Raw genomic sequence first — 27,022 nt, 5'->3', positions numbered from 1 at the left:
AGAATTTTTTTTTTTTCTCATTTCCCTTGGCTCCATGGTGTAAATGGAAGTTTGCCTGCGTCTGGAGATGAATGCCACCTGCCAAAGGAATGAAGGCATAGTCCTGTTTGCAAACCCCCTCCATAAGTCTGCCACAGACTTTTTTTGGGGAGATTTTGGAAGATGTCAGTGCCCCAGGTCGCTTGCAGTACATCAATCACAGCACAGTAATAACAAGGGGACAATTCATTTGCCTTTGCTACACACAGGTGGTCAGCAAAGGCAAATGAATTGTTGGATCCTCCTACAGTAAATATCTTAACTCCTTTTCATGGATCCAATTATTGTGTAGTAAATCAACATGTGTGTTCAGTGTGTCCTGGACTGTTAGCTGCTCAAACATTTATGTTTCAAATAACACATCTTGGTTTTGTTCCCTGTGGGAAAAAGACTGCTGGCTGAAATAAAACAATAGAAAATAAAGGAGACTAAGTAGACATTTGAAGCCAGTGACTTGATTGATGCAGTGGACATGAAACAAACTTTAATTTTCTCCCTGAAAGTAGATTATGCATGTTAGTCACATCACAATATTTCTTACAAATCTATGACAAACATGGTACCTAGGTATACAAGAAGTAGTCTGGAGTCATTATTTTTGAGTGATTGGTACAAGTGCATAAGTATAAGAATACATAAGGAGAGTCTTAAAAAGTAGACATTTGCAAACAAAACAGGTTTTTAATGTGATTCAAGGGATTTGCCCTAGCTCATGCAGGACTTTAACTGAAGTTGTGTGAAGTATTAGACAGTATTACTATTAAAGTTTAGGGAAAAAATCCTTGGTGGCTTATCTGTGGTGAAGGAGATTGTTCAGTAGCAACGTGAGTCACTTCCATCCTTAAAACTGGGGAGGAATTAACAAGTTCATATTTTTAATTTTCAAGAAAATGTGCTTTAAAAATAAATGTAAATCCAGGGACAGGACAGATTGTTGTAAAGTAAGTGCGTGAGAATGATGATGCTTCCAGCAAACTAATGTCAAATTTGACTATCCTCAGGACTTATGGGTGGCAGTGAGCTGCTCTTAGTTTCGCTGTGGGAGAGCAACTGCCTGGTTGGAGACTAATTCCAAAGCATTTGGGAGGTGCTGGGATGGCATGTATGGTACAAAATGCCAAAAGCATCCTTTCTTCATCTGCTGGGGGAGAAGAGCTGGCTCCCTCTTTTTGTTTAATTCCATAGAGGGAAGCAATATGTTGCATTCTGTATCCTTGCAGAGCTTTATGAAATAGATTTTTTTAATATTCTGGGAAAAAACCCCCAACCTTTAGAAGGTGGTGTTAGCTTGTAGTAATAAGCTTATAGCAGATTGGATGTCTTTGTTTTCTCTACACTGGGAGTGTCTGCAAAAAAGCAAGCAGAATTGACTCTGTTTGCAGGCAGTTTGTCTTAAAACATGACTGCAGATGTGTCAGTGCAGGAGTGCTTTTACAGGAGCTTACTTTACCTTCTCAGGGTAGCATTACAGAGTCTTGCTGGAGAACTGAGAGCATTCTCATACATGACAGCAGCTAGCAGGGCCACTTGAGCTATTGGTGCTGTGAAAGTGTGGGTGATGCATCAGTGCAAAAAAGTAAATGTATAGGCTTAGAATTGCTGTGTGAAGCTCTAGAAATTGTGGTAGGGAAGGAGGAGTTGAAAACAATCTATGTAAGAAAAGGATCTGAACATTTTGCACAAGTCTTTGTGTATGGGGACTTCAAGGTTGGATGCCATGGTGAGCTCACAAAAAAAAAAAAAAAAAAAAAAGAAAAAAATCCAGGCATTCCCTGAAAAGTGGTTATGATGATGACAACCTTCTGCTCTGTTTATAGCAGGTGTACACTCTGCATTCAGGTGAAGGACAGGGCAAATGGGTCAAGTGATGAAAACATTTTTGCTCCCAAATTTCTTCATTTGCTTTTTCACTGTGTTGTGCACTCATACTAATAACTTCTCATGGAAAAATTAATTACCTGATTTGATTCAGCACAGGAGATTATTTGGGAAAGGGGCATGTTGCTCTGCAAGGTGGTTGCAGTGACATATTCTGAAGGCTGATAAACTTGACATAATCAAGGCATGATTGAAACTACTCTTCAGTATTTAAAACTTAAAGTATACTTAATTAAGTTTGTACTGTGAACTTTGTTTTCATTAAGACTGTTTTTGTATTTTAGGTGAAGGCACTGAAAGAGAAGATTGAATCAGAAAGGGGGAAAGATGCCTTTCCAGTAGCTGGCCAAAAACTAATTTATGCAGGTAATGGATATTCTGAAGATAAACTTATCTGAACCTGCTTTATTTTATGTTGTTGTTTGACTTGGATGTGAATGTTAAGTCTTCTGAGAATTCTAAGAACTGAAGTACAGATAGAATAAAAACCCCCACAAACACAAAAATTAACTCAATGTCAAAGGTAACTCTTTATTTTAAATCAGAAATTTTTAAGTTTTAATGCATGTGTGTCTGTCATCTTTTCTCTTGTAACATGATGTCTTACGGATATGCTGGGTGAAGAAGAAATAGGGTTTTTTTTCTTTTTTACAAGAATTCAGGATTTAAGCAGGCCAAAGCTGCTGTTCTGGCTTAATTTTTTTCTTGTTCAATTTATGCTGTGGTATATACAGCTGAAGCATTGCTGTATATACCACAGAGAATTAAAAACTAGATTATTTCTTTTGGATTGACAAAACAAACCCACCACCAAATCCTTGCTATACAAAGGCACTTTCAATAATTTTAAGCTCTGTCATTAGAAATGTGCATTATGTACTAGCAAAAAGCAGGCTAGTGTCAGTTAAAAACATGAAATTAACTTTATTTGAGCTTTATTTTACTTGCCTTGTTCATTCTGGTGCTAATTCAGAAATCCATTTTTTTGTTCTCACTTCATATCAGAACTTTGGTACTATTCCAGTACTCTCTCTAGTGTGTTTTTTTTTCTCTAAAACTGGGTTTGAAAGAAACTTTGGTGAACTTTTCACTTTTGTCATGTACTTACTGCTTTGTAACAAGTATTGTCTCTTTCACTTGTGATAAGCCAAAGCCACTGTTAACAGTGGAGAGATGCTGATGGGAGAGAAGCTGTGAGTCTCTGTGTTTGTACAGCTCCTCTGGACTACATCTCATAGCACGTTTTATGTCCCTGGTACTTCAGTGGGGGGAGTGCATGCCAAGAACATGAACATGGAAGTCCTCATGCCAGACCAAGAGATGTGGACCAGGCAGAAGGTTTTGTGCAATGTGTGTAACTGCACGACACTCTTAATGTTGTGTTTCTGTGATTGCAAAAATCAAAGATTGCATAAGATTCTGTGACATGACTCGAGTGTTTTGTGAAGTCAGAATGTATCTGCAGTATTGATTAATCCTCACAAACAGTAGGAAATACAAGAAATAAGATTGAGAATATAATATTGTATAAAGACGGATTCTCTTTTTTTCTTAGACAAGAGATAGGAGGGTATATTGATGACATTTTTACTTTTATAAAAATGAGCTGTAGAATTTTCATAGTTTGGTAAAGCAAAGTGATATCCCCAGCTGACTTTGATTAGAGAGACTTTGATTGTCCCTTGTGTTGACATCTGAGTTAGGGTGAGCTCTAGAAATCCTGAGAGTGGTGTGTTCTAAGAAGACAGGATGTCTGTATGTATACTTTCATAAAGTATATATATTATATTGCATACACATTCATTAAAGCCTTCCCTGAAGTGCCTGTAAAAACCTGTGGGTAAACCCTTGTAGGTTCTGAGTCAGATGCTACAGGTATTTTTTTGCTATTACTGCACTACATGTAATATTTCCTTGAATGTTTGACCTGCAAGGCTGGTGGAACCAGTCTTTTGTGTTCTGAGTGCCATTAAGTGTTTGTGTTGCTTGATTTCCTTGCAATCATCAGGATGTGTCCTTCTGGTTGCAGCCCACTAGAGATGTTATGAAATGAAAGTAGTCTGCAGCACATCTTCAGAAAATTAATCATTTAAACTGTAAAAAATTCCCTGAAAATTCTGTAGTAGAAATCAGTGCTATAAAACTCACTGAAATACTGTCTTGTTTTTCTGATTTGTGGTGCTACCTCTAAGTCAGCTTATTCTAAGAAAAGGCAAAAAGTATGTGGCTTACTGTGTTCCTAAGTTATTGTAGAAGTGATGCAAATCTATTTTGTCACAGTACCACCTCTGCTTATGAAACATCAGAAGTCATAGTATGACAGATGTTTCTGGGTTTGTCTGATAGCTTGTTCATCCTTCTGTCAAGGTGGCAAGTTATGGAATTGTTCTAGCATTTTCTAATGTTTTAGCCTTGCAAATTGTAAAAGTTGCAAGGTCACACACTTGTTATTGCAGGTAATGCTCTTATCTGAAGAACAAATGGAAGATAAGTAGAAAGGAATTTCTCTTGCTGTGTAATCAGACATAAGTTACTTGATTAAGCTTTTTGTGTGTTAATGCCTTTCCTCAGTATTACATGTATCTTTGTTAAGGATCTTTCCAGATTCCAGTGAATCTTTCCAGATTTCATGCTTTTATTTTAAATTGCTTTAAAGTATCTGCAACACTTAGGGCAGCAGCCCTCAAGGTATCCACTACTCTGTACATCACATGAGGAAAATCGTAGCTCTGCTGCCAAAGCTTAATGGCCAAACCGTTTTTTGTTGGGTTGTTTAACATTTATTTATTAATCTGCATAAAACATGTTTTCATGAAGAAATCCCAAGATCATTTACTTATTTGTTAAGCAGCTTCTTAATTTCTGCCTGTTTAATTTCCCAGGTAAAATCCTTAATGATGAAACTGCTCTTAAAGAATACAAGATAGATGAGAAGAACTTTGTGGTGGTTATGGTGACAAAAGTGAGTAATAGTTTCTTTTGAGTAGAAAGCTTCATTAATTTAATTCTGTTTTTTCTTGAGATGAGTGGTTGTATGTGTCCATCCTTAAAACCAGTGGAATTTCATCATAAGCAAATTCAGGTCAACAGTAAAAAGCTTACGTGAATAGATACAAAATATTGCTTCACAGTCTTGGTTTTCCTAGGCTGATTTTTACTTTTGCTCTGTGCTGAATATTTGTATCAAAGAAAAAAATTGCTAATGGCTGATTTTACTGTTTATTCTTTCATGTCTCTCTGTTATTTTTTCCCTTTTATTATTAAAAGAAAGAAGGCAACCTAAGTAGTTTGTGGTTAAATCCTCTGCATGGAGCTCTTCCAGCCTTGCCATGTTGCTTTTCATAGTTCATGGCTTTTTCTTCTGTCAAAATCAACAGCATAAACCAGAAGAGACAGGATACATCTGGCAGTAAACAAACCTGCGGGTTTTGAAAGACTGCAAGTGCAATTTATAGGGAATGGCTGTGACACGTGTTTGAAGTATGTCTTCTCTGAACCACTTGTCAGGCTGCTTCCAGGAATCAAGCCACTGATTTTTCCAGGCATTCCAGACCATTGCGATCTGAATAAAATAGGCTTCATCTGTGTTTTGGAATATTAAATTAATTTCAAAGCTAGAGTTCCTCCTCCTAACAAAGAAAACAGATATTCTGATGCCCCTTATTCTTATCTGGTAATAGTAAACATAATTAAACAGGTGGGCTTGTTAAGGATAGCTGTTGTTGCTGTCTTCCTGAATGAACAGCTTCCTAGTCTGTGGTTTGCCACAGGGGCATTTATCAGTACAAGAAAACAGGTGCAGATGAGATATCAGAGTCCAGTTTTTCATTTTGTTGGTAGCAGAAGACTCCAGAGAAGTTGTGCAGTTGCCACTCCTGGAAGTGTTCAAGAAATGTGTGGCTGTGGCACTTGAGGAACTGTTTAGTGGTGTGTGTGGCAGTGCTGGGTTAGATTTAATCGTTTTAAAGGTCTCCTCAACAATTCTATGATTCTAAAGGCAGGTCTCCATGAAGAACTGCTAAATTCAGTGTATTCTGATAATAAAGGACCTGTCCCTTTGGCATGTCTTCAGACTTACAATCTTTTTGTTAGCCTTGGAGCTCAATTGCCCTTTCCTGATTCTATTGTGGGTAAGACATGTCCAGTCATGTAGGCACAGACTGCTAACTTTGTCTGATGCTCAGACGTTGTTGCATTAAGGGTTTAGGAATCCAGCAGAAAATAACGCCCCTTGCATTCCAGCTCTGTCAGTGTTTTTCTTTGAGTGCTTATTAAAATGTTATTTGCTGTGCCCATCATGTTGGAAGCTATTCATTCTTAGCTTTACCTCTCTTTGCAGAAAAAGGGAGGAAGTAAATGTTTTCTTCTTCAAGCAGGCAATGTCTGAAAGTGGTGCACCTTGAATAAGTAGTTTTGTTAAAGTTCAGCTATTTCCCTTGGAAAGGTAAAGATTGGGGTCAGCTTTCTCAGCCCTTGGGGCTGTTTCTATACAATGGGATTAATACTGCATCCAAGAAAAATTCAGGTTTCCATTAGAGATGTGAAGATTATTTCACAATTGGATACAAGTATTATTCACTCTAAATATTCTGCTCTAAATTTTGTAGTCCTTCATTCTGCTGTTTCCTTGGTGCTTACTTCATGAACTGAAGTATTTGAGATGTTATTGTAGTGCTCTGAATGCAAAGATTGCATAACTGAAACATGTTGCAGGTAAAGTTTTTTTTTATTTTCGCATCTTGTGTTCCAGCAAACAGCATTTATAATGAAATGTGATTTCTGTCGTAATCACTTTTCTCCACATCTGAGTGGTGAGAAAAGCTTATGATTGTTCTGCAGGTGTTTTTTGGCAACTCTCTTGGTTTCTTCTGGAAAATGTGCTTTTGTAAAACACAGGATTGCGTTCATATTTAGAATATTGTGGTCTGTAAATATTTAGATCTTTGCATTTCACTTTATCCTCAGAGTGTGAGTGCTCAGGTGTGTGAGTACTTCAGTGACGCTCTCAGTTGCTTGTTTAAACACAGTGAAGGGCATTAGACAATTCATGTCTTGGAATGTTTTAATGTTGTGCTTGATATTGAGGCAGCGATAGCAAACACAAATGGTCTTAAGAGAACTTAGAGAGGCATGGATTTATGATCTTTGTTCTGTGCCTGAACTCTTTTGTCCTCCTGTAGCCCAAAGCAGCAGCTGGAGCAACTCAGCCATCAAATGCCACTTCCACTGTTGGCTCAACAACTGCAGCTCCCACAGCAGTTGCTGCACCAATCCCTGTTCCTGCCCCTGTGCCAGCTCCTGTCCCTCCACCACCAGCAGCAGATGCAGTGGCTTGTGAACCAGCACCTGTGAGTGCTCCGAAAGAGGAGAAGCCAGAAGAAAAACCACCTGAGGCACCAGCTGCTGTCAGTCCATCATCAATTGACAGGTATGAATAAGCCTCCAAAAATGGGTTCCCATTTCTGTTGCTTCTAGTTTTGATTTTAAGTTTTTGTTACAGTGTTAGGCCAATCACCTTCTCTATATAATTTTTCTTCTTTCTTAACTGTAATTCAGACTCTGACTCAAGTATGATATTACTGGTTGTAAGAAGCACCCCTCCTTTCTTATGCCTTCTCCTGTGGGAAGTGTGGTCTTGGGAACACACCTGTGGAGGGGAGAGTTAAATGACACAAGATTTGAACTCCTGTTAGGCATTTCAGAGTTGCTATTCTGCAAGTTTCTTTTCAGACTGAGGATATTCACCTGCAGTGGGCATCTACTGCTCAAAAAGTTCTTGAAGTCTGAAGAGGAATGTGTCCTGTCCTGCTCATAACCCTCTGATTGTGCTTTTGATAATGCTGGTCAGATTCAAACCATATATTCCTTATTGCTGTATGAGTCTCTTAATTTCTGCCAAGAGCTTTTTCTTCCAAAATGTTGGATGTGGTATTGATCTTAATCATGTAATGCCTTAAAGCTACCAGGTTGGTTTTTTTTGTTGTTTTGTTTTTTTTTTTTTTTTTCTGAGTGTTCTTTGACCCATCTGCAGGTAATTAATTGTGAGACCTGGGAAAACTTTCCACCTCAATTTTCTACAGTTGAGAAAATCAAGTGGAAGTTAGAGGTTTCATCCCTGTTGTATGCATTGCCTTTTTTTGATTAAGTTGCTGAAGTACAGCATGGGAGGGATTAAAATTTTGTTAACTGGAATTTAATGGCCCTGAAGTGCTGCATAGCATCAAATCTTCATTTTCATGCTCTGGGATTTAATTATTTGTGTGTTATTTCTGGGAATACTGGTGCACAGTACAGTATTTTTTAAGCTGTTGTATTTAAACACCGTCGAATACTGATTTAATGATAACAAAGCAAAATCTGTAATTGCCTAATGTCTTGAAAAACTCATCACAAATTTCTTGCACTAAATACACAAATTAATTTTGCAGTTCTGAAAAACGAGTATCTCTTAGAAATGGAATGCAAATGAAGTTTCATTTATCAGTCAAATTCACTTAGTTGTTAAAAAATACGAGTGGGGTTATTTTCTTTTTTTTTATTCCCCTGCTCAGTGTGTCCAGTGGGTTCAAAGATCAATCTGTCATACTGAAATAGTGCTTTTCATGTGTGGATTTCAGTTTTGTAAAACTGCAGTAAGGGACCCTCAATGTACACACTTGACAGAGAGGAACAAAATAATTTAACATAGACATCAAAGTTATCACCTGCCTTGATTTCAGGGAATACTGTTTGCTTCTGATTTGCTTTAGAAGCTAAATTACTAAGGCAAGATTTATTGACCCCAAGGCCAGGCCAGCTGGCATCCTGCTTTGTCTTTGATCTTTTTTTTGATTGTAAATCTTAACTACTGACAGATTCTAGTGAAGCACTCTTGTTGGAACAAATTATTTCTTGTATAGATCTTACAGAGATTTCTGTAAGTGCCTTGCTGGATTTTTGTGTATCTTCTGAAAACATTCAGATCAATGTGATGGTCTCTCACTTGCTGGTAGGAGTTGCCAACTCTGGTAGCCTGATAAATGTGAGGCTCCTGCAGCTCCATGTCCTCAAGTCTATCATTTTATCAAGACTGTGTATTCCCAAAATATACACACAATATGGATATACTTATTAATATATGTCTGGCTGCTTAGGTCAGCTCAGGCAGGGAAAATCCCAGCACTCATGCAAGATACATCAGCCATATCCACTTCCCCTCCAGCTGTTTAGAGCAAAGCCCACTACTGCAAAAGGAATATGTAGAAAACACAAATGAAAATTAGGAATTTCTGTTTTGTTAGCTGGCCCCCTAGAGTTTGCCAAGTTTTTGGTACCAGGGCATTGGGACTGCCTTAGCCCTGCCACCTTGTTCCAGGCGCTGCTACTCAGATTGCCATTGCACACACACACACACACAGAGCTCACCCAGGAGCTGGTTGCAGTCCTTGGTCTTCAGACTTCCACTCTGTCTGGTCTCAGCAGTTCCTGGCTCCACAGGTGTCTGGATCCCCCTATCTCACAATTCCCTGTCCCTGTGAGCACTTGAAATTCCACATACACACATGTGTAGAATAGAGACACACACACCTCGTATTATGAAAAATTTTTAGAAGTAGAATTTAATAAAAAGACAGGATGGATGGGTGGTGAGGTGCAGAGCATGGCCAGGCAAGTGTTTCTCATGTATGACTGGCCCTTTTCCTCCTCTTTTTGCTCTCTTGACCCATGCTTTCCTTCTGCATGGTACCTTTCCTTCTGCATGGTGCCTTTCCTTTCCCTGCCTTTGGTTCTTCCTCTGTATTTTCCCCAACACTTTTTCCTGGCACCCCACAGTGAGTTGCACCACCCTGTAGGCTGTAATGCCCTTGAAGGAGTCCTGCTGACCCACCCTGGGTGCCACCCTGAGACCAGGGGGCTGATGCTTTAATTTTGCAGCCCTGGGAGCTGGGCACCCTTGGCTGTGGCTGATTAAAACTGGTATTCCTCTGCCTAGTGTTCTGCCTCTGTGTTCCTTGCTATTCATGGAGGTGAGCCTTTAATCCTGTAATTTAACAACTTTGATAACTTGAGATGGAGTAATTGCAAATGTTAGCAGTTTATATTCCTGGGAAAGCAGTATACTGAGATTTTAATAAGTGCTTGCCACCAGCCTCCTTGGCTCCTCATTGAGGTCAAACTGGTGACTGTGGGGAAGCAGTTAGTGAGACTGCTGTGTGCTTTTGAAAATCCACCTTGTTCTCCCACCCTTTAAAGCATTCAAGCAAGCAGATGGCTAATCCCTGAGCAGATGGGCAAGAGCCAAACTTCTGGGAGGTAGCGGGGGAAGGTTGGCCTTGTTTTAAAAATGCTAGCATTGTAAGTTTGTAAAATCTATTCTCACTACAGGACCAAAAGAGAGCTCTTTGGAAAGCTTTGTTGGTTTTTTAGAAACAAAAGGGGCTATTAGAGTTACAGCTGCTGCTTTTTTTTTTTTGCTTTTTTTTTTTCTTTTTTTTTTTTTGAAAAACAGGAAGTTTTCCAAAGTTTTGTAATTACCATTGCACTTGTCTTCATCTTGCAGTACAACAGGTGATACATCTCGATCAAATCTTTTTGAGGATGCTATAAGTGCACTTGGTAAGTGGAGAGTTTTTTTAATGTAGACATTATTTTGGTGCAGCAGAAACATGACGGATTAGCAGATGTTGACATTTTCTTCTGTATCTGTCATTGTTAAAGGTATAATCAGAGTGCTCTTCTCTAAGATCTGAAGTTGATATCTTGGAACCAGCTTCAATATTCTTCTTTACTGAAGAATATTTCCCTTTATATGTTTTTATTGTGTAAAAGGAAAATCCTTGCACTCCTGCTTTTTTTCTCCCATTTGCTTTAATTTCTCTTCTAACTATTCACTTTGAAGTAGCTTGAATAGAAGACTGGATTTAAATATGTGTGTGCTTTTCACTTTTGCACTCCAGAGTGCAGGGCTGATAAAAAGGCTGTCTTTATTATTCACTTGTTCCAGCTTTGAACGTACTTTGCTTTTTGACACATTGAGATTAGATAAATTCACCAGATCTGCTGCTGTCTGGGCTGAGAAGTGAATGCCTCCATGTATTTGCAGTCAACTTACTCTTATTTTGACAGTTTAAATAATTTTTGTTTCTCAGTTGAATAGACAGAATAAAGACAGCAGAAAGCTCTGCCCATCATTTATGCTGATTTGGGTAGCTAGGAAATTATTAGACAAACCCTCACCTCCTTACTCCTACTGAAATTTTTGGGTTGTTTTGGAGTGTAACAAATTCAGGTACAGTAATAAGGAGGAGGTGAGGTTTTTATTCTGTCTTTTGTCTTTAAATATGAAGCTCTAATTTGGTACAAAGAGTGAAACCAAGTAAAGAGTTTCACTAACATTTTCATGTGGATATATTGGAGGCAGGTGCTGTAATTAAGCAGCTCAGGGTGATTTAGAAGCAGCAGTAATATTTTACATGATTTAGTGGTAGCTACTAGATTTAGTCTGTCCAGCTGCACCTTAGCTCTTAGGTGTGACATACTGTTTTAAATTGTCTGATCCAAAATAGCTGATAGAGACTGATAGCAGGAGACAAAAATGTAACACTTAAACTAAGCTGGCTGAAGTGATTGTTGTTACCAAAGGTGCTTCCTTAACCATTCATATTATCTTAGTGGCCAAGATGATGTCATCACCAACCCTTAGTGTTAACAGTGTTGATCAGCAAGTTAAATGAAGCTGGTGGTCTTGATTCAAATATCTTCAAAACTGGGGAGAAAAACCCAAAATATTTCAAGAGCATCACCTCACGATCCATTTTGTATGGTAGTTCTTTGGTTGGTGTCAGATAGAATAAACACATGTGTCCCTAATATATTTGGAAATAAGAGGTGATTTTCTGGGTAAGCATACTGTAAGTGTTGTTAGCCAATAAATTTTCAAGCAATAGGCATGAACTCCGTTGTTTTTTTTCTTTAAAAACTATCCTGAAGGGAATTTACTTGCACAAATTGATGGAGTATGTTTTCACATCCTAAGTTAGATCTGACACGAATTCTAACTGTGGCTTCTCAATTGCATTGTGTGAAATTAATTGACTTTGCTTTAAAAACAGGGGATTGTTTTCTACAAATGCTGAAAAGTGATGTGGCTTTGTGTGCTACGTGAATATCTGCACGTCTTGCAGTCCTTGTGCAACCACATCTTTCACAGGAGCAGCCTAAGATTTCTTTAGGGCATAGGACGAGAATTATTGTGGGGAATGTGATGAACGGGATTTGAGAGTTAATCCAGCTTTAAAATGTTGCTTGAAAGATAAAAGCAAAGAGCAGAATCAATTCAGCATTGACCTCAAACATTTCCACTAGCACTAGGGACAGATAGGCCCGACTCTGTATCATGACATTGCTGGTGTGCAACTTCTGAATTATTATTCTTGGTCTCACTCTTGCACAAGTTATGAAGTAGACTGTGTGGAGTACATGCACCTACATTTTCAGTAATTCTTTTCCTCCTTTGGCTTTCAGTTATGCCTTATGTAGCAGCCTGTGCAGAGCTAGACAGCCTTTTTGCATCTTTTTCCTTTGTCAAACCTTCTAGTCTCTACCTTGCTTATATTGAAAAAGCAATACAGAAGTGTTCAAGTAGTAACTAATAACTTCAACAGGTGTTCTGTCTGCTTGGTTAGTTTCTTAGGAGTGGTAAGGGTAAACTAGTGCTGTGTAAGGAAGAATGTGAGCAGAAGTAGCAAAATCATTGTGTTGGGATGATTATTGGCTTGCCTTTTTTGCTTCCCTGTATATACAAAGAAGTATGTATCTTTGGAGCAAAGTTTAGGTGGTTTTTTATTTTACATTTGAAGAAATGCAGGTAGATGGGAAATGAATGATCTTGTAGTTCTGTATGAAGACATGAAGTACTTAGCATTCCTTAAACTCAGGTTGGCACTATTACTTTGAAGCCCAAATAATAAATACTCAAATTAGTCAAGGCTTTAAAATCCTTTATTTATGGATAATGCACAAGTACCCTTGGGCTAGGGCTGTTTTATTGTTTGTTCTTGAGTATACTGCCCTAAGATATACACCCACTGACTGTTTAGAAGCACATGTTAAGAAACAGGCAGTGGGTCTGTATTAATGTTGGCTTGAGTTAAACACCTTCTCCCTAAGGGAATAAAACATCATGTTTTCTTTGGTTCTTTTAATTACAACTTACTTGTCTTAACAAAGTAGCTCTTGTATTTGTTTCATCTGGAATTTTTTTAAATATTATCATTAATTAGTTGTTTTTTATGATGACTGTTAATTGTTTAACTTTCCTGTCACTAACTTGATAGTTGCAGAGTCAGTCAATGGTAGGATTTCACTGAGATCAGGAATGCCTTTATCCAAGGAAGGAGATGGTATTTTAATGCCTAGGTTTGTTTGTGGCTTTTTTCCTGCCAGGAAGAAAACCTTGAAGATTTGCCCAATTACAATGTATGGTAGAATAGCTACTCTTTTTTTTTTTTTTGTAATTGTACTACTTGCTGTCTGCATTTGAGGCAGGAATATAAATGAATTATGAAAAGAGATAATAATTGTCCTTAGAGTGACATTAGTGTTGTGAACATTTGCCCTTAAATAGTTCCATATATAGTGTGTGTACTTTTTGTCTTGATTGCTGCAGGTATGGGACAGTTTTCATCTATTTTTGCTGTATGAGGTGTGGGGGATTTGATGTGATGGATGTCTAGTCAAATGTTAAATTGAGTGAGATAAAAATTAAAAATTAAATGAGAACTTGGTTTCCTGAACCCCCACTGAAGTCTTGAGTTTCTTAGATACAACTTTGAAGTCTTATGCCTGATTTGAGTTGGTCCATACTAAGTTGGTTTAATTACTTTGATCATCATCACCAGCATGCCACACTATATAGCAATATCTAATCACAAATTGTCATCTATCTAACAACAGCATAGCAGAAAGTCTTTATTTGGAAAATCCTCAATGGCTAATAATTTGACAGGCAGATTTCAAATTAATACATTTCCAAATGTAAGCTGCAGGAGACTTCTCTTGATTACATCAGGAATTGAATATTAGCTGTGAGGATGCCCTTGACCTTAAATAAAAACTTGAAGAGAGAACATTATTTCAATTACAAGTACAGAAGTATCACAAGTACTGCTTTTGTCAGTAGAAGTTTATATTATCTTCATTACCCTTCACTATTTCAAATCAAATTCATAATGAAACCACCGAATATATTTGGAGTTAAAGCCACAGAACCACAGCATGTTTAATATGAAGTATTCTTTTCAATGAACGACTGGAATTCAGGTGGAAATTACACTTACCCATTGAAATTTTTTTGTGTGTGTGTGATTATTTTCATCTTATTCCCTTAAAACGCTGGTCCTGTGACTTCTAGTGACCGGTCAGTCCTATGAGAACATGGTGACTGAGATCATGTCCATGGGCTACGAGCGGGAGCAGGTGATTGCAGCACTGAGGGCCAGCTTCAACAATCCTGACAGAGCAGTGGAATACCTTCTGATGGTGAGCACTTACCTTACCTGCATCTTTGTTTTCCACTTAATACCTTTCACTGTGATTTTTGTGTTACTTTGAACATTAGTCAGTTGCTGAGAGTGACATTTGCTATCTGGAAAGATGAGATTGAAATCTTGGCAGACATGGTGTTACAGAAAACGCTGAAGTAATCCCTAACCACCTTTACCACTTCTTTGCTTTCATTTTTTGTTGATTGATATTCATATGTCTATAAACTATGTCCAATTACAGTGACAGCTTTAACTGCCAATGGTTTTATGTCACCTCTTAGTGACAGCATTAGTAGATTAGTTGTACTTTTGTATATATATCATCACCCTTCCTTAGGTTCCAGTTCACTGTTTTTATTAAGAATGCAGTGTTCTTAATATACTTCACAAACAAAAAGGTTTGAGAGGGTGTTGTTTTGAACCATGCCTAATTTAACTGGTGTTTTCATTTCAGCAGTGTTTTAGAGAAGAAACACTTTTCATTTGATAAATGAAGCTTGAAGGGTTAAATCAACTTCATCGGCATGAGAGGAAATAGAAGTGTAGTTTCATTTCAGTGAAAACTCTGGGCTTTTTAGATTTTTCTTATTGTATACCTTAATCTAACAGGTGAATTGTAACCACAGAGAATCTGTCTGATTTTGTTGCTTAATCAGTATTTCTGGTACATTTAATTTTTGCTCTGGTACACCATTTTTCCCCTGATGAGGTTTTTCCTTTTAGCAGGTCTGTACTTTATTAAAATCTGGCAACCAGATATCTTGACCTAATCCTTGCAAAATACATGTGGATTGAATTTCTGATTGATTGATAAGAAATCTGGCATCTTTACCCTCCAGTTATAAAACTTCAATTTTGTTAATGAAGTTTTCCTTCAGTAGTTACAACTTCAAGTCCCTGGCATGCTTCCTACTTACACTAATGTTCCCAAGACTGTAATCTTCAGATTTTAAATTGACAACAAATGTTTTCAGTACAAGAAAATGAAAAGTTTAATTCCCTACTAGCAGTAGGCCAAGCAAAGGTGAATGAAATAACTCCAAACTCTCTGTCATAAGTCCTCAAGTTCAAACATTTGTTTTTCATGTTGTAAAAATGTTGGGTTTACTGTTCATCTAGTCTGTAAATACACCATGAATTCAGTGCGTCCTCTAAGTGTTTGGCCTGCTGTGTGTGTGGCAGTCCTACACAGTGTTCAATTCTTGTGCACTCAGTTTCTGGCATTCCCCTTTGACATTCCAGTTTATTTCTGTTCAGGAGCTCCAGAATAGAGATAGAGTATCCCTGCGATGGAGCTACATGGCACATCTGCCAAATGCATTGACTGCTATGAGCATTTAATTTTTAGTCCTTCATTAGGTCCTGTATAAAAAGTGGTCCTTCTGTCATAAGGATAACATGTCCTTGTGTCATGGAAAATACCTTTTATTTTTTTCTTCCTCTTCCTCCTGCTGGAAGGGGGAGTAGGGAGGAAGGGTCTTGCTCTTGGAGACCATGTTAGATGGCAGAGTTTTACTGTGCTAGAAGAATCCTTTTGCTGTAGATGGTATTTATAACTGTTCTGGATCTGCTGGGGTCTGAAGATGTTCCTTATTCTCCAGCTGCATCACAAAAAGGATCTTTTTAGTTACTGTTGGTCAGATCTGTTAAGGACACTGTTCTTTGACCCTCTCTCTACATTATCGCATCCAAACTAACATCAGCACTATCTTTTATATAATCTGCAGATTAGGATTAAGACCTTGAGATCTATAAGTGTAACAATACTGCCCAGGTTTAAAAAACCTTGGTACAGCAAGGGTAAGGTGTTGGGAAGGACTTAAACTGTAAATAAAGCACAGCTGTTCATCAGATGAGCCCTGAAGAGTCTATTTGTTGTCCATGGTTCAGATGACAAGTTCTTCAGTTTTCATGGCACGATCATTGAGGATTATAGAGATAATCCTGTGGTTGTGGAAGGAGTTGCAAAAGATGATCTTTATTTTTCTATGGCACACACTCATGTTTGGGGGCATTTACGTTCAGATCTGTATCTCAGCTGAGGATTTCCTAGCCTCTAGTTAAGAAGGAGTTTTGTCATCTCTTCAGTAACCAGCCTCTTTGTCTGGATATTTTTAGGGAACATTTCTTTAGTGTGAGTATAGTCAAATACTGAACATAATTCATAGAGAGGTGGTCAACATCCTGTGCCTGTCAGTGTTTAAGAGGCATTTGGACAGTGCCCTTTATAGGCTTTAACTTTTGGTCAGCCTCAAATTGGTAAGTCAGTGGGACTAGATGATCATTGTAAGTACCTCCCAGCTGGAACTATTTTGTTCTCTGTTCTGTGCAGAAGCTGGACCTGGTGTGATTATTGCCCTGCAGAGAGCAATGTCAGCTAAAAACCACTGTACTGCTCTGTTAAACAGTAAACAATTGTTTCATCCACCATAAGGCAACAGTGGCCTTTTTTGCTGTCCAAGCAGTGTTTGCATTCAGAGTGGCTTGTGTGTAGTTTAATACCATGCTTTATTCTTTTGTGTGGCTGTGTGAGCAAGGTCCATACGCCTCACTGGCATTGTCTGATTGCAACTGTACACAGTCTCTGTTATTTGGAGAGTGATACTTCAAGCTTGTTTTCAAGAGTTAAGATGATGTTCAAGATGACAAATAACTGCTAAGTAAATTTGTGTGAACTAGTTTGCACAGTCCTTCCATTCAAGAGCAAACGCAGAAGTTCAAACAAGCACATGTTGTTTGATCTGGACACAGATTGCAGTGGTGACGTATGCCTGTGAATAGGTGAAATCAACTAGTAATTTCATAAGATTAACCCAAATTGTTACATTATACTTGGATTGCCAGAAATGACTGATTTGATGGGAAAGGTATTTAATCAGTGGCTCTGTAAGTCACTGATAAGGGAGAGTTACATCAGAATTATACCATGAATGGAATCCTCCTCCCCCTCAGCAGAGGGAGGGATGTGTACCAAGCTTACTGAGCCATGTGAAGGTAATGAAGTGTGTGACAGGGAAATCTTGCTTTTATTCCCCTGAGTGTGCTTAAATGTGCACTTGATGATCAGGTGATTTATACCTTGATGTGCTTCTTAATTAACAGGTAAGGCAAAGAGCATTGCTTGGAGCACTGTCCAATTCTCCCTTTCTAGATGTGCCCTCTATATTAGCTGTATATTTGTCCTTTTTGTTCAGGTGTAGTGATGAACATACCATGTGAAGATCATGTTACAGTAGGACTTTTAATCTATTTCCTACCAGTCATTTTTATGGTAGGCTTGACAAACCTCTTCATTGTCTGGTTACCCTGTAGCTCTGTAATATTTTCACCCACCCAGTTCCTTACATTTTGTGGTTCCCCAACACAAGGGTAACCCTCATTTGGGTAAGTTCTCTGGGCTGTTCCATAAGCGTTTGTAGTAACATTCTTTGTGTCTGTCCCATGAGTGAGTTTCCAGGCTTCAGAAAGGTAGATTAAAAGGACAGACTTGGTGCAGGGGTTCAGTGCCAGTGAGGAAGGCAGGATTAGGGTAGGAAGGATTTCCATGCAGGAGAAAAGTAGTAGGGTGAGGTATCATGGTTGTATAACCAGCATTCTAGTTTATTATAAAATTGTGTTTTAGCTTTGTCCATTTCAGCCCTCTGAGCAGTCAGTTCCTATATAAAGTTACTTGTACATAAAAAAAAATGCAAAAGTTAACTATGTTTTTTAAACTTGCTAAAGCTGGGTGACATACAGACCTTTTCACCTTTAAGAGATAGTGAATGACAGCTTTTCATTGAGGAAAAAGGTCCCAAGCTGCATTCTTGTGTCTCTTCTCAGTTCCTTGCCAGTTGTATGGAATTGTTAATCTTAGCATTTTGTACTGCAATTTGTTGCTGGAATGTCACTTTTGCACAACAACATAACATAGTGTAACAGTAAATTTAGTTTACTTTTTCACTCATATCAAATCTCTTTAAACAGGATTCAAAGCAAGTATTTTTAATCAGGCAAAGTGTGTTTTAAAGTGATGCAGGGCATGCTTTACTGCCTTTTTATACAAACCACACATTTTTTCCTGCCAAAAAATAAAATTGTTCTTTTCACAGTGTTCTCTGTCAGTTGTAAATGCATAACTCACAGAATCTTGTATTTGCAGTGAATGCATTAAGTTTTTAATTTTTTCCACCTTCATTTTGAAACTCAAGTACTGCATGCAGTTGAAATGTCTGTCAGCATTCTGTGGGTAATGATGTGAACTGTGGTTTTAGGGTATACCTGGAGATAATCAGGCTGTGGCTGACCCCCCACAACCACCAAGCACTGGTGCATCTCAGTCGTCAGCAGTGGCAGCAGCAGTAGCAACTATACCCACGACTGCTAGCTCACTAGGAGGTAAGAAAGGCTGTATTGGAGAAGATGTGATAAACAATGTGCCCTTAACCAATCTATTTTTCAGTCAGATATAAATTCCAGGTACTTGTGAGCTCTTTAGAGGGAATTGAGTAAGAGCTATTAATGTGGTAATTCCAGGTGTGGTACTTACTTGGGACAATGACTTGTTGTATGTCATGTGCAAAAATTTTTAAAAATGCAGTGAACTTGCACAATTTCTTTAATTCAGTATTCTGGATTCTTAAGTGCAAGACCACAGATGAAAACACAGATTGTGTTTTCTCTCACTTAAACTCTGATTTTCTACTCTGTGACTGATTGGGGACTGTCCACTATGATTATATTAATATATTTCCCACACAGAAGCTGGGATATCAAGGGAGAGACCTGAAATTAAGCCATGAAGTGTAGCACTGGAGCGACCTATAAATGACCTAGGACTCCTCACTCAGCAGTGTAGCACTTTGACAGTGGTTGGTGCCTGCTGAAGAGAAGGGTATTTATCATGTATTTATCTCCCTGTTAAAGGGAGATAGATAAATACATGAAAGGAGCCTAATGAAGGGGTAAAAAAGGTCTGTCTAGAAATGGTGCTCAAGATACAAGACACAAGATAGTGGATTGGGTAGATGTGTCTGATTGAGATGAACCAGAGATGAGACATCCAGAAGAAAGTGTTGGAGATAAGGACAAGGCTGTTGGATCTTAAGACTGGGTGAAAAGGAAACGCATTGTTTAATCTTAGAATAAAGAAGTTTTCCTTAAAGCTAGAATGAGAAAGCAAATTCTTTTATTCTTCAGTGGGTGGTGTATTAGCCACTTTCACGTCCTGTTTCTATCTAAAATTGCAGTGTAGGTATGCATTTTATTAAGATTCTCAGTAACTTTTTTAAAAAATGTTATTTCACTGATCTTTTTTTTCAGGACATCCACTTGAGTTTTTACGAAATCAGCCTCAGTTCCAGCAGATGAGACAAATTATCCAGCAAAATCCTTCTCTGTTGCCAGCATTGCTACAGCAAATTGGACGGGAAAATCCCCAACTACTGCAGGTGGATCTTAAAACAAGAAAATAATGCTTACTAATTCTGATTTAGCATTTGCAAGAGAGTCACATGTTGATGTTGTCTTGGGATCATATGTTACTAGCAGTTACAACATTCTGTTGCTGGCTTTTCAGCAGTTGTTGATGTACAGAATGTATTTTCTGTAACATTGGATACAAATTTGAGACTTTATAAGAGGTGCAGAGGGGGTGAGGAAGCAGGAAAGATCACTGCAGTTGAATTTAAACATAAAAATTGTATTTGTTATAGTTAGATATAACATTTTTTTTTCTGTGCACTTTTTGCACGTCCCTTTGACTTCTTAATTCTCTGAAAATAATTATTTTACTTGTCTGTTGGCATGCTTAAACTTCAGTTACTTAAATATACGTGTTTGTTTTACTGTTCTGTGCATCACAGCAAATAAGCCAGCACCAGGAACATTTTATTCACATGTTGAATGAGCCAGTTCTAGAGTCTCGCCAAGGTTTAAGTGGCAGTGATGATGGTGCCAGTACTGGAGGCATAGGAGATGCTGGGAATGCTCATATGAACTACATTCAAGTAACACCTCAGGAAAAAGAAGCTATAGAAAGGGTGAGCCTTTCTTCTTTGAAATTTTTGTTGCTGTTGGGTGTTGACTCCTGTGCATGCTTAAGACCTACTTAACCTAAATTTTGTTTAGCTCAGTAGTTCTTGCATTATATTTGGTATTTTCATACTTGGCATTTCACAGCTGTTGTAGCCTTGTTTCAAATCATATATTTTCTTGCTTTATGGCTATTGAGTCTAAAATATCGTAACTGTGTCTTACTGAGAAGAGGCAGAGCATTTTAAGTGATCAGGGACCACCCTGTGATAATTGATGGGGGAATGGGTCTCCCTCAGGAATTATTCAGGAAGTAATCCCTCTTGCAGAAGCCTCAGCCAGTACTGTTCTAAATCATGCCATGACAAGTCTCCAGGTACAAAGACCTGGCTGTTTGAGGACTGCTTGCAAAGTACTTGGAAAGTAAGAACACTCATAGTCAAATAGAAGTCAAAACTTTACCCAGTTATTTGTCTGTCCATGACAATTAGTTAATAATTGTTTTCTAAAAGTACTGGCAAGCATGAAAATATACTCTAAGGTGGTATATTGCATTCATAAATTCTGTCTAACTGACTAAAAATGGTTTTGCATAGATGGCAATGCCTCTGACATTTTTCTCAGGACAAATTGCAAGACTTTTGTCATACTGTGGTTGTGGTTTGGTACCCCAAAGAGAGTTGTTTTTTCATCTGTTTAAACCAAAGTTTAAATAAGGATCATTAGAAGATACTTATTTGAATATAGGTGTCAGTTCTCTAGATCTTGAGGAAACTGGCAAATAATAAAATTAGTCTAATAAAATTATTTGTCCATGTACTTCTTCACAGATCATCATCTTTAGTCTGTTGCATTTCCTTTTGAAGTCATTTTATGCAGTAGAACTTTCTTACCTCTACAGCCTGTTCTGAAACCCAACAGAGATCCATATGCTTCTTTCTCTTTCCATGAAAACCTCAAAATTTAAGTGTCTTAGTATTGCAGCTGAAGCCTTCATGCTGTTTGTGGGCTAGAAGTAAAATCTAAGAGTGGCTGGTGAGGGATAATAGGACACAGTTTTTCTCATAGTTATTTGATCTGCCCCATACATGAAATGCTTTTCAGGTGCTGTGAGGATTTTAAGAAAATCTCCCAATAGTGGAGTGTACTTGCCTTTGGCTAAAACAAGAATTCATTTGCTGAGTGCCCCTAAGTGCTTCTAAACCCTTGGCACAGTACTAAGTTCTTCTCTGATGTTCTCATGCCTTGTTGTTGCTGTGTTCCAGACGTTAATTAATTCCTTGACTTCTGAAAACCAGATTGCTCTCAGCTTACTTGTCTTGGCTGCAGCATGCAGTTAATTTTTTAAGATAAACAATTGAAAATATGGCCTAATGTGATGTGCTGGACAGCCTACTAAAGACCGCAGACTGGGAGCTTTTGTTCCAGGCAATTTTTTGTTATAAGTGCTTTGGAGCTTTGTATAATTGTTTAAAACGAGCATGGTTTGAAGTTTGGGGTTTTTTTTTCTGCAGCAGTGCAATGTGCCATTACTTCATGACAATACTGTGACCCGGGTCCGTTTTAGACTTACTGTGTCACTGAAGAAGTGACAAGTTTTTATGGTGATTCATTAGACTTAATCCAGTCACTTTTTTAAGTAAGGATCCTCTTTGCTAAAGGCAGCAGCAGCACCTTATTTTTTACTTGCTAAAAGCTTCATTGGGCTAGGCAGCACTATTAGTTTCAAGATGGCAGTAATTATTTAAGTGACATCTCAAGACACTAGACATACAAAGAAGCCTAACATGCAAAATGCACTTCCTGAATGTGTTTCTTTTCTTCAGTTAAAGGCATTAGGATTTCCTGAAGGACTTGTGATACAGGCATATTTCGCATGTGAGAAGAATGAAAACCTGGCTGCCAACTTTCTTCTACAGCAGAACTTCGACGAAGACTGAGAGAATTTTTTTTCTATTTCACACCTCACACCAGTGCATTACACTAACTCTGTTCACTGGATTGTCTAGGATATTTGGGCTTATATTCATAATGCTTGGTGTATGGAATATAGGGGGTGGGTGGAAGGGAGAACATGGGAAACAAAGCAAAGGAAGCAACAAGTTTTCAATGTCTGTTTTAAATTAGCAGATGCAGAAAATCGCACAGTGTAAAAAAAAAAATATATATACAACCAAAAAATCAGCTTCTGCAGATAATTAGTTCCTTCTGTAAACTGTAGGTTAACTTTTTCTAGGTTTTCACTCTTACTGTACTAGTTCCAGAAATGTAGTGTAATGCACTGCTTCATGTTCCTTTCCACTTAGTATTGACATTGGAAGTAGCCTGTGCTACGTAGATTTTACAGTCTGTATTTCATGGCAACACTGGATAGCAGCTTTGTGAAATCTAAAAGATCTGAGCAAATGTAATCCTGAATGCCAAAATAGGGGTATTCGGGTTTTTTCTTCAGCTGTTAAAGTAGTGCAAGAAACACAGTATTTTTGTCTAATGCTGAATTAGAGCAGTGTTGGCTTTTTTCTTTTTTTCCAATGAAAACACATTGCAGTTAAATGTGTCCTGATTATTGAGAAACACCACCCCCTCCTTTGTCCCCCTGAAATGATCTGAGAAACTATATACATACAGAAAAAAATTATTATCCTGTTTACATATTTTCTTTTTGGGAAAAAAAATATAGATACCTAATTACTGTTCTTTTAATGTTATCTTGCAGTAAAAGTTTTAAAAGCAATAGATTGCATGTTTGGTTTTGTTATATGCACTCTAGTGAGTTGAATATTCTTTTTCTGCCAGCAAACAAAATGCAAGCTTAATTTTTGTCTGCTGCAATGAGACTTTATCAAATCAAATTTTATGTTCCCAACTTTGTTGAACCAGCTTTTATAGTACAGCTGTAGGTGTTCTGTTGCTCTTGAGTAGATTGTAGTGTTCAAGTTATTTCTGTTAAGTAAGGACTTTTGGGGATTTACTCACTTTATAAGGATGAGAAGTTCAAAACTTGAGATATCAAGCAAACTATGAATTTATTCCAATGTAAAAAAATAAATTGACACTCGAAACTTTATATTGAAAATAAACTCTGGTTACAGAGTTTTGAATCTTACTTCTTCATACCTACTTATCATTTATTTTGTTTAGTCATCATAAAATGTTAACAATTTTTTTTATACACATTTACTTTTAGAGGTAATTTTGCCCATCATTGCAATACTATGAATAAAAACAAATGTAAATTTAATCTAAAACTGTTCTGTGCAACATTACGTGAACACAACATGGGGATAGTTTGATTTTTCTACTGTTGTAGTCCAATTACCTGGATTGCAAATTTACCTCTACAGTAACCAGGAAAAGATATTATTAGTGGTACAGCACTGAATTCCTGTACTACTAATGATATTAATGATTTTAATGATTTAGTGGTACAACTGAAAAATTATTTTCTGCTGAGTTTGTTTATCAGTGGATTAACTGCTTAGCTACTACTTAAGCTCAAAGTACAAGTCAAGTGTCTTGAAAAATGAGCTGAAAAGACTGAAACATTTGTATTTCATTTCTTCATTGATTGGCCATAGTCTGTAAAAAATATCTGCACAAAATAATGAAATGTATTAAAGCCTTTTACTTTTTTTTTTCTATTCTTATACATCTGTGATATTTTTCCAGATAGTGTGTATTTTAATTATTCAGATTTTATTCTTTTAAAATTTCATAGGTGAATGTCGTCTAAGTGATCAGTAGCACAACCCAAATCTACTAATAGGAGATGTGATACTGCTAAATAGGAAATAAGTCTTTCATAATGTTTTCATTTTAGAGAAGTTAACATTAATACCTGAGTCAGCTAGAAAACATCATCTAAATAGGATTCTCAGTTTGTCTGTGAACTGGGAGAGATGGTTTTTGGTTTAACACTGCATGCCAAAAGGGGCTGTTTGTTATCTGTAAAAGGACCAGCTGTCAGGTACTTGAAAAACACCAAATTGATACAAGGACTTCTTGAATGTACTTTTACTACATAGCTGATACCTAATTAAGACAAAAGCTTTTAGTTTGTGGGAGTCTTCTGTACTGATCAAACTGCTATGAGAAATAACCATTCCTTCTCTAGGAGGGTGGAGAGTAAAGCAAGAATGTCTGGGTGTTTCAGTCCACTCCCTCCAATTTTGATTTTGAAATGTTTACTTATTATAAATGTATTTGAATTAAAGTCTGTTGAGCTTGTTCTTTGTAAAAAAAAAAAAAAAAAAAAAAAGGCAGAAAAAAAAAAAAGAAGCTAGTAGCTTTGTTCATTTGTAACTTTGTATGCTGAGTGACTGAGGGATTTATGGCTGCTGTGTTTGAAGCCTTACTAGTCATGCTGTTCCCGTTTTTTCCAGCAGTGAAACAGTGTTTTTGTGACTTCTGATGAACAACAGGTGTCTGACCTTACATGCTAGCAAAAACTGTTACCTGTCCAATAGCGGGATACTTGCCAGGGAGAATCATGTCTCTCTTTGTAGTAGCTGCCAAAAGGGAAGAATACATGGAATTCATGTGGTGTTGAGGAGGTGTGACCTGAGCAAGCTGCCTAGGTATGTTGTGCCTCGTTTTCTACCAAGTACTACCGGGAGTTGTCTGCACAGAGTGCTTCTCAGCTTCTCTGCTGCAGATCTCTTAGGGATTTGGGGATCAGTTTCCTCAGGGCTTTCTGAACAGTAGCTGAGAAAATAAAGTATTTCTTCCTAAGTTTTGGTACTGTAGTCCTTACCTTTGTTGTAAAACTTCTGAATATCTGCTTAGACAAAAGCTATTTATGATGCACTTTTAATTGGGATTAAAAAGTTACTCTGAAGTCATATTAATTCTGTAGTTGTCTGTTCTTAAGTCCTCTATAAAGCTGCATTTTGATGCTGTGGTTCATTTACCTCGTCCAGAGCTGCCTGATGAATCCAGCTAAAACCCAATCAATTTTACTGATTAAATGCCCTGTTCTTACCCCACACTAACAGAACTTTTTAGGAATGTGAGATAATCATTCCTGAAGCCAGATTGTGACTGATTTTGGAGTGCTGGGTTGAGCTTCACTTCAAGAACGTGCATGAATGAATCAAACAGAGACACAATGCCAAGTCCTCAAATAATGCATGCAGATTTGTCACCTGTGGTTTCATTGGACATTTCATTTGGTTTTGTAGAGTTTTGGAAGCAGCCACATTTTTCTTTTTTTTCTGATTTCTTTTAAATCCAGCTCTGTGCACAAAACTAACCTAGAATTTCTGCACTTGCAAATACTCTCTAGTTCAATGGAAACAAGAAGGTAGGAATGGGGAGAACAGCTGTGTCAGTAACCTTTTTAGTTCTTCTTCCTTGCCTGATTTGGGATACCAACAGTGTTCAACACACCATCCTTTAAAAAGATTATTTTCACACAGCTACAACCACCACTATATGGTTATGAAGCTACAATTTACAAAATTTTGTGTCTTCACTAAACCATCCAGAAAAGAAGGCTTATTCCACCTGTGATTAAGTGATGTATGGGAAAAATTTAAGTATTCAGTTACCTCTGAATGCATGACTGCTGCTGATGCCTGTATCTGCAAGCTGCAACTGATGTTGCTGACTTCTGATTGTCAAGTGCCAGTTCTGTATTGATACATTTCTTCATAGAATATAGGACCTGTGAAGGGGAGAAAAAAAAAGGTTGTGAAACTTCTTGGGTTTTGTCTGGACTCAATTTCTTTCTTTCTGTGCAAGAGAAATAAATGCTAAGCACACACAATTTAACTCCAGTTCTAATCAAAGCACATTTTCATGAAGACACCAGCATCTCTGTCCAAACTGCAGTGGAACTAATAAAGACAAATATGTGCTCTTCAATAATGGTACTAGTCTGGAATAACTTAATAGTAGTAGAGTCTGAAGATCTTCCCTTCACGTCATCCCTTTGCTTTGGCATTTTCCAAATGGAAAATTGGTGAGCTGTTACAAAACATTATCTGCTGTGTGCCTCCACTTGCTGAAGGTCTGGCACTAGAAACAGTCCTTAAGGTTTTGTGTTGTCTGTACTCCATGCAGTTATGCCTCAGAGACCTGGAGTGCAAAGTGTCTTTCAAAATAGGTGTCTCTCTATTTTTATATGGCTCCACACGTAAATGTACTCTGTGGTGCTGAGGGCAAGGAGCAACATCCTTGAAATTCGTGTTGCCTGAGATAAGAGATTTTAGATGTGATAGACGAGGAGTAACCAGATACACCAGGAGGCAGCTGTTTGCCATCCCAGGGGAAGGGTTGGTTGCTGTCCTTGTAATGTGAAGCATTTGACTTTAAGTGTGCAGCAGCCAAAGATTAAAAAAAAAAAAAAAAAAAAAAAAGGCAATATCTCCTACATATCTCTGTGACTGTATCTCTAGAATTGTTCAAAGTCTTGTCAAAGCCTGACATGTATTTTTAATTCTATATTTGAATTAAGCTTGTTTCTTCCCACCCCCACTCCCTTGTCTTTACTCTAAATCTCCTTTTTTTTTTTCCTTTGTCCCTTTCTTTTCATTATTGAAGAAAGCATGCCTGCTGCAGAGGGAGCA

At 37.7% G+C, this 27,022-nt stretch overlaps 1 protein-coding gene across 1 annotated transcript in view; it reads left to right on the top strand.

Annotated features, from left to right (window-relative positions):
• RAD23B (RAD23 homolog B, nucleotide excision repair protein) overlaps positions 1–25,294 on the top strand; it is a 35,784-nt gene extending 10,490 nt beyond the window's left edge. The window contains exons 2-10 of the mRNA XM_050986682.1: positions 2,202–2,283; positions 4,800–4,879; positions 7,098–7,345; positions 10,457–10,512; positions 14,309–14,436; positions 18,695–18,818; positions 19,743–19,870; positions 20,285–20,461; positions 22,280–25,294. Coding sequence (XP_050842639.1) covers positions 2,202–2,283; positions 4,800–4,879; positions 7,098–7,345; positions 10,457–10,512; positions 14,309–14,436; positions 18,695–18,818; positions 19,743–19,870; positions 20,285–20,461; positions 22,280–22,393 — 1,137 coding nt within the window. The 3' untranslated portion in view covers positions 22,394–25,294. The remainder of the gene's footprint in view (positions 1–2,201; positions 2,284–4,799; positions 4,880–7,097; positions 7,346–10,456; positions 10,513–14,308; positions 14,437–18,694; positions 18,819–19,742; positions 19,871–20,284; positions 20,462–22,279) is intronic.
• Positions 25,295–27,022: the final 1,728 nt, after the last annotated feature.

Source organism: Serinus canaria, chromosome Z (genome assembly GCF_022539315.1).
Source record: "Serinus canaria isolate serCan28SL12 chromosome Z, serCan2020, whole genome shotgun sequence".
NCBI classification, from domain to species: domain Eukaryota; kingdom Metazoa; phylum Chordata; class Aves; order Passeriformes; family Fringillidae; genus Serinus; species Serinus canaria.
Note: the sequence above shows the minus strand (reverse complement) of the source record. Positions and strands in the feature narration are given on the sequence as shown.